Consider the following 16,527-nt stretch of genomic DNA (forward strand, 5'->3'; position numbering starts at 1 on the left):
TGTGGAAGGAGGTCTATGCAACAGTTGAGCAACAGAAAGAAGGCCAGTGTGGCTGGGGCTTGAAGAAGGAGAGGAAGTGGGAGATTTGGCCATTTGGCCGGTGGCTGGACTGTATAAGGGGCCTCATGGGCCATGGTAAGAGCTTTGAATTTTAACACAAAGAGTACTGAGGAAGTCACTGAAGAATTCCCAGTTGAGGTTGAAGGTGGGTGCATGGCTGGATTTACATTTGAAAAGATAGCTCTGGCTTTGGATTGGAGAATAGATGGTGTAGGTGGGGTGTGGCAGAGTCCTACTTCCATAGTCTAGGTTAGAGATGATACTGGCTTGAGTACAATGATGACATGAGGATGAGTGACAAAGGCAGAGGCAAGAGCTCTTTGAGAAGTAAAGAGACAGGGCTGCCTCCCATACTTCATCCTTGAGGAGGAGGGCAAGGTCGGAGCAATAAAACTTTATTCTGGGTGGTCCTAATGGGCACAGAGGAGGCCTCAGTCAAGACTGTTAGGAATATATATTGAATGTCACCTGTAACTTAAAAAATAATAAAAAAGATTGGGGAAATACATAAATCTTTGGGGAAAAAAAAATCTCCCCCTCCTGTGAGAATGGGATTTCAGAAAGGGGAGCAGTCCCATTTGGCTGGGGTAGCAACAGGGTCAAGTATTTGGGGGCTCTGTTCTGATATGGCCTGGAGAAACAGGGAGGAATCAGGTGCCCCTGGGGGTGGAGTGAGCAGAGAGGATGGCTCATGGAGGGTGGGTGGTGGTGGCGGGCTCAGGGTGTGGCCTGGGGCTTCACTGCCCTTGCTCACCCTGGAGAACTACACACACTGCTCCCAGGAGAGAGGGCACTTATCTTCTGTTTTTATTTTCTATCTTGAAAAATAAATTGCAACTTTTAGAGTGTCACAGAGCATATAGACTGGTGATTCTCTACTGCATATGGAATAAATTCATGAAGCTTTAATGAATTTATTCTATTTTTCTTCTGGGAAAATTGGCACGGGCAGTGGTGAGCTATCTCTTCGCTTCCATTCTGAAAATAAAGCAATGGGGCTCAGTGGAGGAAGAGTGTGCAGAAGGGTTGTGGGTGGTGGTGGTGGTGTGAGGAAAGGACCCTCTGAGCCAGGTGGGAGCTGAGTAGGGCAGGGCCAGCCATGCCTGGTTCCAAATGGCTTGGCCTGGCATCAATTGGCCATGAATAGCTAGGGTGGTTTGTACTGGTTCCAACGAGACAATGCCAAGCTACAAACATCTACAGTATTAATGACCAGTTTGAGCTGGTGTAAACCAATCTAGACCACTTTCCTGAAATCAATTTAAATTGTGTCATACACTTAAACCCAAGCACACTATTTGAATTTACTGATCTATTTCTGAGCCATTTCTAGCTGGTTTAGGTGCCTTCCTACTTTTTTGAATTAGTTGGTCATCGAGAGAGAGAGAAAGAGAGAGAGAAAGAGAGAGTCTGTCTGTGTGTGTGTTGACAACATCTGCCTCTAACTTCTTTTTGGAGGTTGAACCCAGCCAGGATACAACAGTTGATCAACCTTAGTTCTATATGCAGGTAAGTGACAGTAGGGTTTTCCCTGGGAGATTCTCAATCCTGGTATCTCCCCCTCCATGGGAAGGAGACACAAGGATGGCTTTTAGAGTGATGGCAGCCATTGTGTGCTCAGGGCTGAATGGGGACCTGCCAGGAAGCTAACAGCTAACATGACCTGGGAAAGGGTCCCTGGGAAGCCCTATCTGCAGAGTGGCCTTTTGGCCAGACCACAGAGGCTTCTGAGCTGGCTGACTGGGGCAGATTTCATTAACTACCCAAGAAAGCAACTGTATCCACACAGTGGTGTAGCCTGGAAATGTATATTGAATATGTATTGTCTGGAACAGTCTAGACAAGGCAGTGTCTGGATAACGGATACTGGAATTTGCAAAGTATAACTTGCTATATTTAAAACACATATCCTGACCAATTTCTAAAAGATTCAATGGAGGATGAATTTTAATGAAAGTTCTTTCTGCCAGAGCCTAATTTCTTTAAGGCACATATATATAATTTAGGTTGTATTTCTTCTGAAATGTCCCTAGGTAGAGTTATTTCCTAACAAGCTGCAAACCTGACCCTGTGTGATCCAACTCTTGATCTGTTCTCCAGCCTCGTGCTGTGTCCTCTGCCCTTTCCTGCCCCCAGCTCCAGCCTTCTGTGCCCCTCTCTTCCAATGGTACTTGCACATGCTGTTCTTTGCCTGGAAGGTGGACTCGTCCCTCCACCAAGCTTTGCCTTCAGCTTACAGCTCAAGAACCACTTACTTCCTCTTGTCATTCATTTGCAGTCTATGCTCTTAGAATGCTTCTTGTCATGGTTTACGATCATACATTTTTGTGGGTAAGTGATTATATATATTATTACTATCTGATGAATAGTACCATAAACTTCATCTTTTAACATATCTTACAAGATAATATCATCTAGTAGAAGGGTTTCTCAACACTTGCATTCATGACATTTTAGGCCGGATAATTCTTTGTCGTAGGGCTGTCCTCTGCATTGTGGGATGTTTAGCAGCATCCCTGGCCTCTACCAACTAGATGCCAGTATCACCAAGAATGTCTCCAGACAATGCCTAATGTCCCTTGAGGGCAAATCATTCCTGATTGAGAACCAATGACTTAGAACAATTGCTTATAAGAAGTTTGGGTTTTCAAAGGCAAGTATCCTGAGAGCCCTTCACTGAAGCACTGATCTCTTTCTAGATTGCCACTGTCCAATAGAAATATCATGTTAGCCACATAAGTAGTTCTAGTAGCTACATTAAAAGAAAGTAAAAGAAAAAACAGGTGAAAAAATTTTAATAATATATTTGATTTAACTCAATATATACAAAATATTGTCATTTTAGCATGTAATCAATATAACATAATTATTAATGAGATAGTTTGCATTTTTTTTGCAAGTCATCAAACTCTAGTGTATATTTTTCTTAATTTAGACTAGCCACATAACAAGTGCTCAATAGCCACATGTGGCCAGTGGCTAGTGTATTAGACAGGAGTGGGAGGATTGACCTAAGTTCTCTCAGAGAGCTTGGCCTGGCCCACCCTTTGGGTGGTCACCACATTGCCCCCCAACCCCTCAGCAGAGCCATGCATGGCCCTCTTTTGTCCATTGGTGCCCATAGGTTACATTCTATCCCAAGCACCCCAAGCAGAAGTCCTAATGGCTCTGACCACATTCTGGAGGGCCAACTTCCCCTCCAAAGTCATCCATGTGTCTGCGACATGCTGATGAGATGTGTGTGCTCCTTGTGAGTTTACAGGAGGCTGGAGGGTCCTCCTCTAGGTGAGACTCACACTGTTTCCAAGCTCTCCAGGCAGATGTTCCACCCACCTCCAAACTACCATTCTCATGCTCATTGCTCACAAGGAAGCTCAGCCCTCCACAGACACTAACCACCTGAAAAGACATTCTATTTTCTTAAGAGACAGATGTTCTCATCTAAAATGACACTTGCTCTAGCAAAGAAGTTGCTGTCCAGAAAGAGGCTGTCCCTAGCCCTGGGACTTGTCCTCAGTCTCCAGGACACTCTGCAGGGACACAGGGTGGCCAGGGCACTAGCTCAGTACTGCAGGATCACTCCTGCAAAGGCTCTCTGAGTCTCACCTCTTACTTTCTCTGCATCTGCTCCCTCCACAGGCATCCTCATCTCCAGGCCTGGCAGCTTCCTGGGAGTTCTCTAGAGGAGCTTTTGCCTGCCTCCCAGCTGCCTGTACCCAGCGGTGGCAGCTACTGTAGGCTCTGCAGAGCCACCTGGGCCACTGGAATGAGGACCCTCACTTGGACCCAGCTGTCTCCAGAAGCTAGGGCATTGCTTCCCTAGTGAAGAACACTTTTATCTTGGCTGCTAAGACACATCTTGAGCATCGAGCATTTCCTTTTTAGTAAAGGAACAAAATTTCCCCAAAGTTGTCACCTGGTCACTTTGAGCCACCCAGAAACAGACTATGGGGTATAAAGCCTGCACACCTCCTAGGGCCCAAAGATGGCCATCGTCCCTTTGTACTTTCAGGTATGACCTTACGGACTCCAGAATCCTCACTAGGAAGAGTCATCAGTCCTGCCCCATCTAAACCCCAGCATGGCACCTGGCTAGGTGTACACACACATTGGCCAAGAGACCTATTCACACAATGCCCAGACTATCCAAGAAAGCAACTGTATCCACACAGTGGTGTAGCCTGGAAATGTATATTGAATATGTATTGTCTGGAACAGTCTAGACAAGGCAGTGTCTGGATAACGGATACTGGAATTTGCAAAGTATAACTTGCTATATTTAAAACACATATCCTGACCAATTTCTAAAAGATTCAATGGAGGATGAATTTTAATGAAAGTTCTTTCTGCCAGAGCCTAATTTCTTTAAGGCACATATATATAATTTAGGTTGTATTTCTTCTGAAATGTCCCTAGGTAGAGTTATTTCCTAACAAGCTGCAAACCTGACCCTGTGTGATCCAACTCTTGATCTGTTCTCCAGCCTCGTGCTGTGTCCTCTGCCCTTTCCTTCCCCCAGCTCCAGCCTTCTGTGCCCCTCTCTTCCAATGGTACTTGCACATGCTGTTCTTTGCCTGGAAGGTGGACTCGTCCCTCCACCAAGCTTTGCCTTCAGCTTACAGCTCAAGAACCACTTACTTCCTCTTGTCATTCATTTGCAGTCTATGCTCTTAGAATGCTTCTTGTCATGGTTTACGATCATACATTTTTGTGGGTAAGTGATTATATATAATTATTACTACTGATGAATAGTACCATAAACTTCATCTTTTAACATATCTTACAAGATAATATCATCTAGTAGAAGGGTTTCTCAACACTTGCATTCATGACATTTTAGGCCGGATAATTCTTTGTCGTAGGGCTGTCCTCTGCATTGTGGGATGTTTAGCAGCATCCCTGGCCTCTACCAACTAGATGCCAGTATCACCAAGAATGTCTCCAGACAATGCCTAATGTCCCTTGAGGGCAAATCATTCCTGATTGAGAACCAATGACTTAGAACAATTGCTTATAAGAAGTTTGGGTTTTCAAAGGCAAGTATCCTGAGAGCCCTTCACTGAAGCACTGATCTCTTTCTAGATTGCCACTGTCCAATAGAAATATCATGTTAGCCACATAAGTAGTTCTAGTAGCTACATTAAAAGAAAGTAAAAGAAAAAACAGGTGAAAAAATTTTAATAATATATTTGATTTAACTCAATATATACAAAATATTGTCATTTTAGCATGTAATCAATATAACATAATTATTAATGAGATAGTTTGCATTTTTTTTGCAAGTCATCAAACTCTAGTGTATATTTTTCTTAATTTAGACTAGCCACATAACAAGTGCTCAATAGCCACATGTGGCCAGTGGCTAGTGTATTAGACAGGAGTGGGAGGATTGACCTAAGTTCTCTCAGAGAGCTTGGCCTGGCCCACCCTTTGGGTGGTCACCACATTGCCCCCCAACCCCTCAGCAGAGCCATGCATGGCCCTCTTTTGTCCATTGGTGCCCATAGGTTACATTCTATCCCAAGCACCCCAAGCAGAAGTCTTAATGGCTCTGACCACATTCTGGAGGGCCAACTTCCCCTCCAAAGTCATCCATGTGTCTGCGACATGCTGATGAGATGTGTGTGCTCCTTGTGAGTTTACAGGAGGCTGGAGGGTCCTCCTCTAGGTGAGACTCACACTGTTTCCAAGCTCTCCAGGCAGATGTTCCACCCACCTCCAAACTACCATTCTCATGCTCATTGCTCACAAGGAAGCTCAGCCCTCCACAGACACTAACCACCTGAAAAGACATTCTATTTTCTTAAGAGACAGATGTTCTCATCTAAAATGACACTTGCTCTAGCAAAGAAGTTGCTGTCCAGAAAGAGGCTGTCCCTAGCCCTGGGACTTGTCCTCAGTCTCCAGGACACTCTGCAGGGACACAGGGTGGCCAGGGCACTAGCTCAGTACTGCAGGATCACTCCTGCAAAGGCTCTCTGAGTCTCACCTCTTACTTTCTCTGCATCTGCTCCCTCCACAGGCATCCTCATCTCCAGGCCTGGCAGCTTCCTGGGAGTTCTCTAGAGGAGCTTTTGCCTGCCTCCCAGCTGCCTGTACCCAGCGGTGGCAGCTACTGTAGGCTCTGCAGAGCCACCTGGGCCACTGGAATGAGGACCCTCACTTGGACCCAGCTGTCTCCAGAAGCTAGGGCATTGCTTCCCTAGTGAAGAACACTTTTATCTTGGCTGCTAAGACACATCTTGAGCATCGAGCATTTCCTTTTTAGTAAAGGAACAAAATTTCCCCAAAGTTGTCACCTGGTCACTTTGAGCCACCCAGAAACAGACTATGGGGTATAAAGCCTGCACACCTCCTAGGGCCCAAAGATGGCCATCGTCCCTTTGTACTTTCAGGTATGACCTTACTGACTCCAGAATCCTCACTAGGAAGAGACATCAGTCCTGCCCCATCTAAACCCCAGCATGGCACCTGGCTAGGTGTACACACACATTGGCCAAGAGACCTACTCACACAATGCCCAGTTTCTCCCTACGAAGTTGGACTTACCCCGCCTGGCTTGCCTGATCTTTGGGCTCAGCATGGTCCTGCAGCCACCCCACCAGTGTTGCTGGGCCGATCATGCTGTCATCCACTTCCCTTTTTTCTTCTTCTCAATCAGTTGCCCCTTATGCCCCGCAAGGGCTCCCATGGCCACTGGCGTCACTCGCGAGGCTCCCTGGGCTCCGTCCTGGCTCCGGACCGCCGGCTTGCCTTGGACTACATAAACCTCAATGCATTATTTATCCATTCCAGAATTAATTCCCATCCAAGCGAACCATTAAGAGTCTCAGTAACGGCTGCTGATCAATCACTGGGCCGGGGGTGGGAGGGTGGGGGGCGGCCTGGCTGTCCCTCTGCTGGGTCAGAGTGCACGTGGTGCTGTCAGTCCCCTATCCGAGTCCAGCGGACATGCTGGTCTCTCCTCCCACACCCGCAGCAGGCAGGAGGTCTGCGAGGAGGGTGGGGCGGAGGGTGGGCGGTTCCCGGGCTCGGATCCGCCCTCTGCTTGGGGAGGGCTCGTCGGGGTGCGCAGGACACGCCACGAGGCTGCAGGGAAAGCAAGGACTTCAGTGGCGGATCTGCCTTGTCAAGGCCCTGGGGAGACAGCGCACTTGGTGAGAGGCGGGCCGAGACTCCACCAGGCAAAGCACCCCTCCAGAGCCTGTCCAATGGGACTTCTGCTCTGCCTGATATTCCCTCCAGAAGGGCTCAAGAGGCAGTTGATGAGCTCACGATTCCAACTGTTGAAAGACAGGTGTGTTTTAGAAGGACCGCACAGCCTCCGCAGTTTTCAGATCCTCAGGGGACTGGATCAGTAGGGAGACAGAGGCTTGATAGGGATGTTAACTTTCTCTGCTGCTTTAATAAGGTGACAGGAATAAGAATGTTCAGGGCCTGCACACAGAAAATCAAAAACTGTTCACTGAGTAGTAAATCTCTGCTATTTGACATAGTTGTTTCATACTAGCATAATTCTAAAGTGTGAATGTATAATTGAGCTTTTACAGGGATTAGCCTCAAGATCCTAAAAATTGCCTCAGAAATGCAATCACAGTAATTGTTACCATTTATTAGGTGCCTACTATGTGTTCAGGGTTGAGATTGGTGCTTTATATTTAATATCTCATTTAATTCTCAAATTCCTGGAGTCAAGTGCTTTTCAGAGTCATGGCTTTTCAGAGGAAGAAAATAATGCACATAAAAGTTAAATAACTTGCCCAAAGTCATACAATATTTTCAAGGCGGGGATCTAAAGCCAAGGCTCTGTGTCTACAGCTCATGCTCTTCCATGACGTCTTTCTAAATACCCAAATTTCAACCGTCACACGAACAGTTCCTGGCTTGAGAGCCCTCAATGAATGCATCAGATGGTGAGAACCAACCTTTGTGCCTCTGAAAATCACCTATGTGCCCTGTTAGGCATTTGCGCCTGGGGCTGGGATTTTGTGCCTGGGTCCTGTGGGATCATCTTAGTTGGAAGACAAAACGTGTGAACAAAAATCTCTCTGCTTTTAACAACTATGATCCCTCCCTAATTCTCATAGTGCTCCTACGTCCACTGATCCCCGAATGTCATATTGATGTGTAATGAATTCTAGCAGCTGGAGGGGAAGAGGTTCCATAGGCTGGGGGTCCACTGGGAGCCCACTGAAGCAGTCCTTGCTAGAGATGACAGGGTCTGGACAATGGAGAGCAAGGGAGGATTGGAGAGATTAAGGACTCACCAGGATGTGGTGGATAAAATGACCAAGCTGAAGGGAGAGAGTCCATGGTGACAAAGCTGTCTTACTCAGCATCAAGTCACTTATTCTGGCCCTCAGCCATTCCTCAGAAGGTTTGAATAAGTATCTTGACATAACATTCAAGGCTACTGTCCATGTCTGCCTCTGTGAGCTAATTCTTGTTAATGCTAGATACAACTATATATATGCACGCACAGACCCCATTCCTGTGTTCCTGTGCCATTGCATGTGTACTTCCCTCTCTATTAAATTCCCTTTTCCACTCTGTTGGAACTACATAAGCCTGATCATGCCAAGCCAGTCCTCTGTGAAACTGTGCTGATCCTGACACCAGAAAGAGCCACTAAGCACTTCCCCAGGGCTCTTATCTGTATCCCTTAGACTGCCCAATGCCCCTCCTGCACTCCCAGCCCTGAGCCCCAGGCCAGACTCAGGCCAGGAGCCTCACGAGGAATACTGACTTGATGGGTATATCCAAGACACCACTGAATGACAGAATTGTGCTCCTTTCCTCTTGGGCCAGGTTGAGGCTAGGTCAGGCTGAAACAGGGGCCGCACAGGAGTGGGGAGGATTTGGAGCTGGAAAATCTCACATAGATATCAGGGTCACAAGGTGAGGTCCTGTGGCCATTGACAAGATCTTGAGCAATCATGAAGTCCTATGAGTAATGCAGCCTGGACCACTTCCTCCAAACCAGAGGCAGGAAAATGCCCTGAAGATTTAGTTTAGGTCCACTCACACTTATTTTGGTTAAGAAATCACCCCTTCTACCCCTCCCTCAGGCGCTTTTTCTGTGCAGCTGTCCGCCCCCTCCCCCGCCCCCCCACCATGACATTAAGTCACTTCGCCTGTTTTTCTGGGGATCAGTATTGGAATTGGACAAAACCACAGAGGCTCTGGGCTTAAACCCAGAAGTAAAGCTGGGAAAAGGTCAGGAGCCAGTTCAGACTGCACTCGAGAATGGTGGGGGATGGGGATGGGGAGCAAAAAAGCTCTTTGCTTCTCTCTGCCCTCAGACCACGTTCCTAGTACTTCTCTGCATGAGGGGATCCATGGGGTCTCAGCTGGGAGGGCCATTAGAGTCCCCTCCTTCCTGAAGTTTACAAACCCTGCTCCGCAGGACTCTGAGAGCTCTCCAGGTCCCTCTGAGGCTGGCAGGAGGGCAGGTGGGGTGAGACAAGAGCAGAGTGAGAGAATCTGTTTAAAATGATGGCCTCCTGCATAAGCATTTGTTTGAAGGAATTGCCCCACTCCTGTCACTTAAAGGCAGGAAACTGAGGCCACGGAGAGAAGATAAAGGTGTCACTTAGCAGTAGAGACAGAGAGATGGCCTCCTTTCCCACTGTCCTGTGTCTGCTGCACAGCACTGCCCCTTCCGGCAGTGGTCCTGGGCCCCTCGCTGTTTCTTGCCTTGCATCATTTCAGCAATTTCTAAGGGCTGCTCTGCGCCAGGCACCGCTAGGCACTGAAGGGTGAGTAGAGAAGATTGGTGGGCAGAACTCTCTAGAAGGCATCTGCCGAAACACACACATCTTGGTGGGATGTTCACCCACCTATATTGTTGGTTCAGAGTCAGGATGATTTCACATCAGTGTGCGGACAAAAAAGGGATCCTACAAAAAGTAACCTCACAAGGTGATCTGATCATAAATGCCTAACTGGACAGGTCATGGGGCATAGTCACGCCCCAGGAGTATAACTTCTTTAGTAAAAGGCTTATCTTTGCCTTAAGCCAGCTCTGTCCATTGTTTCAGTGCATCTGGGTTAACACAACTTTGAAATGCCCCTTTTCAGACCCCTTCTTCTAAAGGGCGACTCTGTCAAGAGAGCATATAATCTTGTTAATTATCCTGCAATCCGGTTCCCACTTTGCTTTCTTCCACCTTCATGTCATCTTCCTTATGTTCCCTCTTTAAAAGAAGCTACAAACTCATTTCTTGGAGGCATTTATCTCAGTCTGTTGAGATCTTGCTTCTAGGCATATCCTCTGTTTGGCTCAAATAAAATTTTCATAAAAATTCTCTACAGGTTTGGACGTTCTTACATTAACAGTGATTCTCAATCTTGGCTGCATATTGGGGAGCTTTGAAAACTAATTGCTGCGTCCCACTCCCAACAGCTCTGGTTTAACTAGTCGGGCATGTAAAATGGTCATTGGGAGTTATAAAAGCTCCTCAGGTGATCCAAAGTGAGGCCATGACTGGGAACCACTACTTTAGAAGATAACTGCATGTCCTTGAGCCTGGGGCCACCAGAGGAAGTCTTCGCCTATTGTCCTCTCTAGGGAGGTGCACACTGGCCAATCAGTCTCTGGTTAGAAAGTGGTAAGGGGTATTTATCTCAAGACTACAGGAAACAGCTCTATTCCATGTAGAGCCACAGGTACTGCGGGGTAGTCTGGCAATACATACACTGTCCAGTAGAGGGGGAGTAGGGCTGGGTTTGGGTTCTGTTATTTTGCCATATGTTCTAGCTTAGTAAGGGGGATCTGCCACCAAAAGAGTGAGTCTTTCTCTGATTTTTACCAAGGTGCCATAGAGATAGCAGAGCCTGCTTCCTTGTTTCAGAAGCTGCAGGGAGGACAGAGTGAGCTCTTTAAGAGGCAGAGGGAGAAAACATTGCTATCCTAACTCTGAAATGCCTACCCAGTGGTCACCATCACCAATGTACCCTGACTTCCTAATTAGAGTGCTGTCTCTACTGCCAAGCAGCTGATGTTCCAGCTCCTTAGGGTGTCACTTCTGTTCATTTTAGTGGTAGGCTGAATCAGCTGGCTGGTACCAACAGATGTAAAAGCTGATTATTAAATTTTCAAGTGCTTTGCAAGTCAGTTGATTAACACAGCCATCATCAACAATTTAATTATATAAACTTATAATTAAATTATATTAAAAAACAAAGGTAATACATGCTCAACACACATTACTTCCTAATTATTTTACTTAATTTTTCTATTGTTTAGATTCTTAGGTTATTCATGTCTATATGGTGAAAATACTATTTGTGATGTCATCTTGACTAGGCCATGGGGTGCCTAGACATTATGTTGATCATTATTCTTGGGTTGTCTACGAGGGTGTTTTGGATGAAATTAACATTTGAATCAGTAGACTGAATAAAGCGGATTGCCTTTCCTGATGTGGGTGGGCCTCATCCAGTCAGTTGGGGTCTGAATAGAACAAAAAGGCTGACCTTCCCCTGAGCAGAAGTGTTTGGTTGCCTTGAGCTAGGACATAGTTTTGTTTTTGCCTTTGGACTTGAACTGAATACCTGCTTTTCCTGGATCTTGAGCCTGCTGGCCTCTGGACTAGAACTACACCATTGCCTCTCTTAGGTCTCCAGCTTGTGAACCTCAGATCTCAGGACTTCTCAGCCTCAATAATCATGTAAGCCAATTCCATACATGCACACACATACATATATAAAAATATATCTATATTTATCTATATATCTATATCTATATCATCTACATCTATCTCCTATTGGTTCTGTTTCTCTAAAGAACCCTAATATAACTATATATCAGGCTGCTACTGCGCATCTCTTCCCAACTCCTTGTTCAGTGGTCATTCTGGTGGTTTGAAATTGATAGCAATGAGAGTATGTACACCAAGAAGATAGAAAAATGCTATCAATCAGAACTTAAATTTTTTTCCTCTGGAGATCTGGTTGTTAGAAATTTGCCAGCATGCCCGTGGTCATTCCCTACCACATTATCTGTGTGCTCCAGTCACTGCTGACTCCCTGCTGTGGGCAGACAGTACTAGCTCTCCACCTAAATGTGTTCTCTCCTTCATCCTTGGCACATCTAGATGCTCAACATTTCCTAGCCTCCTTGCAGTCTGGTGTGACGCGTCCTGGCCAGGCCTGGCCCACAGGACTCCTCCTCAACACTTTTCCATGAGTGTCTCCCTTTTCTAGGGGACTAGAATGGGACTACCTTGGAAGTCCCATGGAGAAGATGACAGAGGCCCCATAGTCAGGGTCCCTGAATGATTGAATGGAGTCGAGCCCCCATTGTCAACCTGGAAACATCTCAAGTTGTTTATGAGAGGGAGAGCCATTAGATATTTGGTCTTCTTTGTTACTATAGCTAACCTTCCCTCCAGATAAACACTTGCCTGCCCTTCTTCACCTACCAAACTTTGATGCAGCCTTCTGGACCCTGTTTTAACATCACCTCCTTGCTCATTACCCCATGGTTAGAGTTTGGCACCTTTAATACCTTCCTTCTTGCCTGAGGCCACGGGGACCTTCTAAAAGTTCTCCTGCCAGACCCAATTAAGACTTTACCCATAATTTAAATATATAAAATTTAAATTACCCATAATTAACCCATAACTTAAAAGTTAACCCGTAATTTAAATATTATAGCCCTTAATTTAAATATAAACTATGAACAAAACTTAATAGTATGCTGAACTTAAAATATTCTTTCTAGATTTTTAAATTGTAAAATGTGTGGGATTCATCAAAGGTGAACTTTTCTGCCCTTTTGGTGGCCTTGCCTTGCCGGTACTCTGAGCATATCCTTGGTTTCACCTTTGGGCCCTTGGGTACTACAAGTTGCTGTGTTCCAGAGGACAGGGCTGCTCTCCTGGCCTCAATCCTACTGCCTTAGGCCTAAAGTCTGTTTCTGTCCTTTTGCCCAATTCCTCCTCCAGATGCTTAGCTTAGCTTTTAATTTTAGTTTTGTCCACACAGTACAATCTACCCTCTCATACGTAGCCCAGGCCCCCAGAAAAGAGGAGCCCTGGACTCCTTTTTAGGGTCTTTTGCGTCTTGGGATCCTGGGCAGAGAGTCAGAAGGACAAAGATGCAGAATATAGGATTGGGCTTTGAGAGTTCAGACCATAATATGCAGGCTTTGTTTGGAAAGTCCCTGAACCATGACCTGTAGTCTCAGGCATGTATTTTAGACTCCTTCCTGCAGCCCTAGTCTGGGGGTGGGAGGGAGGTGGCTTAGGGGTCCCGAGTTGTTTCAGATACCATAACCTTTGTTCTAACCTCCATTTTAGCACTTGTCACATACCACCTTTAACTTTGCGACAGCTAGTGTCCAGGCAGCTGAAGTCCAGGACATACTTACTTTGTGTTGAATGGATGAATGAGTGGGGTACCAGCTGGGTTTCTGGTGGCAGATGATAAGATGAGAGTTTTATTAGGGATTAACACTTGTTCGTGAAAGGGGCGGAAGTAAGAGCAGGGTGGGAGGGGAGTGTCAGAGTGCTGTATAAACCTGATAGTGTCTCTGCCAGCACACCTGGGAACTCTGAAGCAGATGGCTCAGAAGAAGGGTCTGGCTTTGATGAGAGGTGGTTAGGGCTGTGTACTACTGCCTTTCACAGTCATTGGCTGGGGAGGGAGAATGACCTTAGCCACTACTGCCTTGCGTAAGTCGTTGGCTGGGGGCCACCCAGGAAAAGCATGAAGTTGGCTTGAAAGTTGGTGGCTGACCCCACTCCTTGCAGCTGGGCAGTGAGTTTTTTCTTGAAGGAAGCTCTGAGCAGCTCAGTTGTGTGTACCACACAGGGATTCTACAGAGTACATAAGCTTAATTTTTAAGCCTCCGTAAATGTTGGGTTCAGATAAATATTATTCACTTAAGAATCTTTGCTGTACTTGGACAACTGTCTAGACTCTACATTTAACTGGGCAGCTTTCAGATAAAGATTTTATTTTGCTGTGAAGTCTCACTGTGGGTTTCTCAGAAGGGAAAGCTTCTATTAGAGAGTGTGTGGAATAGGCAGTGGTATAGGCCATGCCATGAGTGTGTGGGATTTGCTCAGGGAACTGTGGGAGTTGGCAGGAAGGATTTCAGCCTATGAGGCCTGACACCCTGGGCTAGGAAGGGTCCCCTTCTGAGTTCCTACTTCTGGCAGTCAGAGGCTGAGAGGACAGAGATAAATATGACCTCACTAGTGGGTTTCTGGGTCCTGGGAATATGATGTACTGAAGTTCCAAGGAGCTGCCACCCTTCCCCCAAAGCAGCAGTTGGGTGACCCAGGTTATGGTCAGCATCAGCCTGCCAGGCTCAAATGGCAACCTCTGTCCTCACACAGGTCCAACAAGGAAGCAGGTCTGAAATGATTTCCTCTATCCCAAAGAGTCAGATTTTAGAAAATGATGAATCATCACTTTGGTCAGTTTTGCATTATTGAAAAACAAATCTTCTCCCTTGTGAAAACACCTGCTTGTTGTGGAAAGGCAGGGTCTAGAACAGATGGAAAAAATGGAAATTTCCCAGGTGCTTTCTCTCTCAACTCATACCTCTTTCCAAGGTCAAGATTCTTCTCCTGTTCCTCTCCTTTGGAGAAATCAGCCCTCTATAGGCACATGGCCTCCATCTGTTCTTCCAATCATTTCTCTTCTTTCTACATCTTTAATCCCTCCCTCTCTTACTGGTTCTCTTTTCCAAGTTGACAAACACATGTTAGTGTCCCCTGTGCTCAAAACTATACCTTCCTTTCATCTCATCTGTATAGTGGAACAGAACTTGCTTTTGGGCTGTTAAATATCTAACTGCTTCCTATTTTGGAGCAATCTGCCACCATCTCCCTCTTTGGAAGCCATAATGAATAGATCAGCTCTGTCCTTGCAGGCAGTCTGATGTGGCCGTGTGATCCAGGCTCAACCCATTAGATGCTCCTGCCTGGATTTGATCTAATCTGATAGTGTCATGAAAAGACTGAGAGATTGTTAGATTAGACTTTAAAGAATTAGCAGCAGTGACAATGTCCAGCAGTGATGATGGTGCCTTCAGGCAAGGTGGAGGCATCCACAGGGGTGTCCTGACCATGCATTTTCTAGATGATCCTTGCATCTCTTGATTATAGGCCCTCTGGAACTACAATCATTCTCGTCCATTTTCCAAGCCTGGTTCCCCAGCTCCCAAAGGATTTTGTAAATCTCCAATAAACTCCCAATAAATTCTCTTTTCTGGCTTTAGCTGATTTGGGTTGCCTCAACCCATAAAATTCTGATGCCTATATCACATCTTCAGTCAATGTTTTCAAATTCCTGTTCTCTCTCACTTCCTAATCATTCTAACTCAGCACAGATGGTACATCTAACTCAGCACAGATGGTACAGTCTTCCACTTGTCCATTTTCTCACAGATGGCATTTCCTTCCTTATTTCCCCAGTTATGCCACTAATTACTGTATATTTCAGACTGGAAACCACAGGCGATCCTTCCAGACCATGGCTCCGTTCTTCTACAGCCTGTTATCATATTTCCTGGGTGAGGCTCATGTTGGCCATGGTTGAAAGTAATCTCAGCTCACTCAGAAGGTGAGGCTAGATGAGGCCCTTCTGCTTTCAAACAATCCTTTCCTCTTAACCTTTACTTCGTTCTCATTTATTTCAAAGTCCAACTCTTGCCTGGGTGTCACCTCTGCCATTTGTGAGTATGTGATACGTACATACTGTCTTACTTTAGTTTGCAGTGGAATGACATATTCAAAGTGCTGAATGAAACACTGTAAACCAAGAATTCAACATCTAGTAAAACTATTCTTCAAAAACAAAGGACCGTCTACGGCCATGCTACCCTGAACATGCCTCATCCCGTCCGATCTCGGAAGCTAAGCAGGGTCAGGCCTGGTTAGTACTTGGATGGGAGACCACCTAGGAAGACGAGGTGTTGTAGGCGTAAAAAAAAAAAAAAGAAAAGAAAAGAAAACAAAACAAAACAAAAAACCCACAAAGGACCAATTAACACATTGCCAGATAAAAATTGAGACGAATAATAGCTAACAGACCTGCCCAACAAGAACTATTAAAGCAAGTCCTTCAGGCTGAAATAAAAGGACACTAAACAGTAACTCAAATCCACACAGAGAAATAAAGAACCAGTAAAAATAGTGATATATGTAAACATTTAAAACACTATTAATGTATTTTTCTTTGTAACTTCTCTTTTTTCTTATCTGATATAAAAAGTAACTGCATAAAATGACACGATAAATCTAGTTGATGAGCACACAACATATAAAGATGTAACAGGTGATGATAACAACTTAAGTGGAAAGGGGATAATGGAGATATATAAGAAAAATTTTTATATACTATTGATATTAACTTGGTATTAATCCAGACGAGATTGGTATAAATTAAGATGTGCTCCCCAAAGCACCCACTGAGGAAATACCCAAAAACACACAATCAAAAATGACAAAG

The 16,527-nt window shown here is 45.5% G+C and overlaps 1 protein-coding gene and 1 pseudogene across 3 annotated transcripts in view; one reads left to right on the plus strand and one right to left on the minus strand.

Annotated features, from left to right (window-relative positions):
* ARHGAP22 (Rho GTPase activating protein 22) overlaps window positions 1–6,911 on the minus strand; it is a 153,360-nt gene extending 146,449 nt beyond the window's left edge. For all 3 annotated transcript variants that reach the window (XM_015593242.2, XM_015593241.2, XM_015593240.2), the window contains exon 1: window positions 6,610–6,911. In XM_015593242.2, the coding sequence (XP_015448728.1) occupies window positions 6,610–6,643 (34 nt within the window). In that variant the 5' untranslated portion in view covers window positions 6,644–6,911. The remainder of the gene's footprint in view (window positions 1–6,609) is intronic.
* An 8,970-nt stretch (window positions 6,912–15,881) lies between these two features.
* LOC112483911 lies at window positions 15,882–16,000 on the plus strand (annotated as a pseudogene).
* Window positions 16,001–16,527: the final 527 nt, after the last annotated feature.

Source organism: Pteropus alecto, unplaced genomic scaffold (assembly GCF_000325575.1).
Source record: "Pteropus alecto unplaced genomic scaffold, ASM32557v1 scaffold287, whole genome shotgun sequence".
NCBI classification, from domain to species: Eukaryota; Metazoa; Chordata; class Mammalia; order Chiroptera; family Pteropodidae; genus Pteropus; species Pteropus alecto.